General features: G+C 53.3%; 1 protein-coding gene across 1 annotated transcript; it reads right to left on the bottom strand.

Annotated features, from left to right (window-relative positions):
• Window positions 1–398: 398 nt before the first annotated feature.
• LOC103645450 (uncharacterized) lies at window positions 399–2,551 on the bottom strand. The gene is made up of 3 exons (XM_020546811.2): window positions 1,719–2,551; window positions 1,497–1,588; window positions 399–1,056 (listed from the first exon to the last, which is right to left on the bottom strand). Exons 1-3 carry the CDS (start codon window positions 2,098–2,100, stop codon window positions 769–771), a joined length of 762 nt encoding a protein of 253 aa, XP_020402400.1. The 5' UTR covers window positions 2,101–2,551; the 3' UTR covers window positions 399–768.
• Between the last annotated feature and the right edge of the window lie 242 nt (window positions 2,552–2,793).

The following is a 2,793-nucleotide window of genomic DNA, read 5'->3' on the forward strand; positions in this document are numbered from 1 at the left end:
ATACTAAATCTTACGGTCTATTTTTCTTTCTTTAAAGATATTGGATCTTATTTTTTTGACTTCCCAAAAGCAAAAGGCTCCTATTATAAAAGCCAAAAAATGTATAGCGGCCTTCAGGGTTTTGGCTAATGAAACCGTTTGGTTTTTGGAAAGTCCAAAAGCCAGTATTTTAAAAGTGGCCAAAGCTCAAATAAACAAGATCTACGCATGTCCCCCCATGTTAGGCTTAGGACAACTTTTCAGCGAAACTGTTTACCTTATCTTTGTATAAATCCCAGCAAGCAGTAGTTTGTGTGAATAGTGTTACGATTTACTATCTGAATCATCCAGGTATTCTGTTTACTTAATTGTCAGACGATTAGCCTCATGATCATGGCTTGGGTAGTTCAATACTCAAATTAAATCGCTTTACATAATTCAAAATAAACTGAGTAAACTTCACAAAAAGAAGTCCTAATAATATCGAAAAACAGTCTGTCATAAAAGTAATACATAATTAATTTGACAAGGGTGTTTCGTATCAGTTGTCATTCTAGCTTCGCGCAAAGAATCGTATATTTGGCCATCTTCTTCCACACCGAACAGTTTTCTGAAACAAGCTGAAGTTTTGATTGCTCACCGTTTGGATTCATATAGCTAGCTTTGCAGCAGCAGAGGCAAACTCGCTGTGATTAACTTACAGCAGACAATAGTTTCGAACTGGTGGACAAAAATGAGGGAGAGAGATAGAGGAGGGGACACTGATCGAAGATAACCAGCGTGGGACTGCTACGCGAGGAGCCAGAAGTCCCTGCGATGCTTGCTGGAGACGAGGTAGCCGCCGGAGCTCCTGCGGCGCACGGCCAGCGCCACGCACGGCGCGTGCTCGATGCAGTGCTCCACCACGCCGCCGCCAGCCCTGCGCCGGCAACGCCACAGCGCCTGCAGCCAGCGCGCCACGGCGTGCCGCCGCGGGCGCTGGCCCAGCACGAGCAGTGACGCGCCGTGCCGCCTCGCCGCCTCCACCACCGCCGCCGCCCGCTCCTCCGCCTCCACGGCGCACGTCTCCACCTTCACCTGCATTTGTGCGTGATGATCTCGTCTGGTGAGAGCCGGCCTCGGATCCCGACGCCTCCACCATTATTATTTTGTTTTTTTCTTCTTTTCTTTTGGCGCCAGTGCGGTGCGGTGCCACGGGCCACGGCCACGGCCACGCCCCCCACAAAATCCGCTAAGTGGCTGTTGCTTTTGGCCGTGGTGGACTGGACTGGACGGCAACAAATCATTGCGCATCCCGCGGAAACAATTTAGCCTCGTTTAATAATTTAATTACATGTATTCTAGACAGTTGGACTAACAGTTTTTTTTGGAAAGCTAGGATATACTACTATGTACTACATTGTTTTGAAATTCCAAACTACTACCTATCTTATCCTAGTAATAATTTTAGTGGGGGATTAATTACACTGTTCATCATCATCATGTACTAGTAGCATGCATCTGCGTGGTGTGGGTACCTCTGGCCTTGTTGATTCACAGACGGTCCTGAGGGCGGCGAGGTGTTGCTGGCTCTTGGTCCCCAGCATCCTGACACAGGAATCACTGACGGCTGCAGAAACGTTATGTTCGACGGGAAAAAGAAAATTCCAGTCAGCGTCGTGGTGAAAGAAACAAGCAAATCTATCGCCGACGACGCGCGACGCGACACATGAGACCAAGCAGAGAGACGACCGACCGACCGTCTCGGGCGACCGGCGGCTTGGCGACGGCGAGGAGGACGACGGTGTCGTCGCTCCGGACGGCCTGCGACAGCGCCCACTGGAGCGCGCCGGCGGCCTCGGCGCGGCCGTCGGCCAGCACCATGACCCGCCGCCCACCGCCGCCGCCCTTTCCGCTGCCGACGACGACCTCCACCATCAGCTCGCCGTTGCCGTTGCCGTTGACGTAGCACGCGCCTCCTCCTGCGCTCCCGGCCTTGCCGCCGCCGCTGGGCGGTGCCGCAGGGAGCTTGGAGGACGACGACGGCGGCGCCCGCCGCTGCACCCGCTTCTTCCTCACCCGCGTCGCCGCCGCCCGGGCGCTACCGCACAGCGCCGCCGCCGCTGGCAGCCTCCTGCCCATCGTCGTTGTCCCGCCGGTGCCCAGCACTCCAGCAGGGACGCGAACGAACTCTAGTTCATCTACTGTGCCAATGCCGCGCGCTGCAATTAGGAATGCGGAGGAGGCCGGAAGGACCTTATTACACGGCTACAGCTACAGCCTACACCGTACCCTCCCTCTCCCTGCTACATACTATATTTATACAGGCGCAAGGCGAGCTGCGATGCGTGCTCCAGGAACGGACGGGGTGGATCGGAAGTAGTGGTTCGCGCCCTACCAGTAGACGAGTGGTACTGTACGTAGCAGGCATCTATCATATCATCATCAGTGTAGAGTAGACCGACCGACGTGCAGGGCATGAATTGAAGCCACTCTAGCTGCTAGCGAAGTATGGAAAGGAGTGGTTACTGGTCGTGGTTAGGCAATTAGCAATAGCATTGGAACACGCATATATCATTCCATTCCTTAAGTTCATTCCTACGCCAATCGAATCCCAATTATAAGTGCATGATTGACGGGCTCATCGATCGATATCATCCTGCCGTCCTAGCTCTGCATGCGCGATATATGCTTCAGCAATCAGACAGTACGTGTACTACGTACTTGCCGACGACAAGGAGCTCTCTATTTTGGCGTCAACTAGGGGTGGATAACGAGCCAGCTCGGCTCGGCTCGTCCGAGTTCGAGCTGGCTCGTTAAGCTAACGAGCCAGCT

The sequence above is a fragment of the Zea mays genome, chromosome 1 (assembly GCF_902167145.1).
Source record: "Zea mays cultivar B73 chromosome 1, Zm-B73-REFERENCE-NAM-5.0, whole genome shotgun sequence".
In the NCBI taxonomy this organism is placed as follows: Eukaryota; Viridiplantae; Streptophyta; class Magnoliopsida; order Poales; family Poaceae; genus Zea; species Zea mays.

Bases quoted from the DNA above. Each gene is read 5' to 3' on its own strand.
- LOC103645450 (XM_020546811.2), bottom strand. From the start codon at position 2,100: ATGGGCAGGAGGCTGCCAGCGGCGGCGGCGCTGTGCGGTAGCGCCCGG. The intron at 1,589-1,718 runs GTCGGTCGGTCG...ACGTTTCTGCAG, and splicing joins GCCGCCGGTCGCCCGAGACG to CCGTCAGTGATTCCTGTGTC. The intron at 1,057-1,496 runs GTACCCACACCA...GCACAAATGCAG, and splicing joins GTGAATCAACAAGGCCAGAG to GTGAAGGTGGAGACGTGCGC.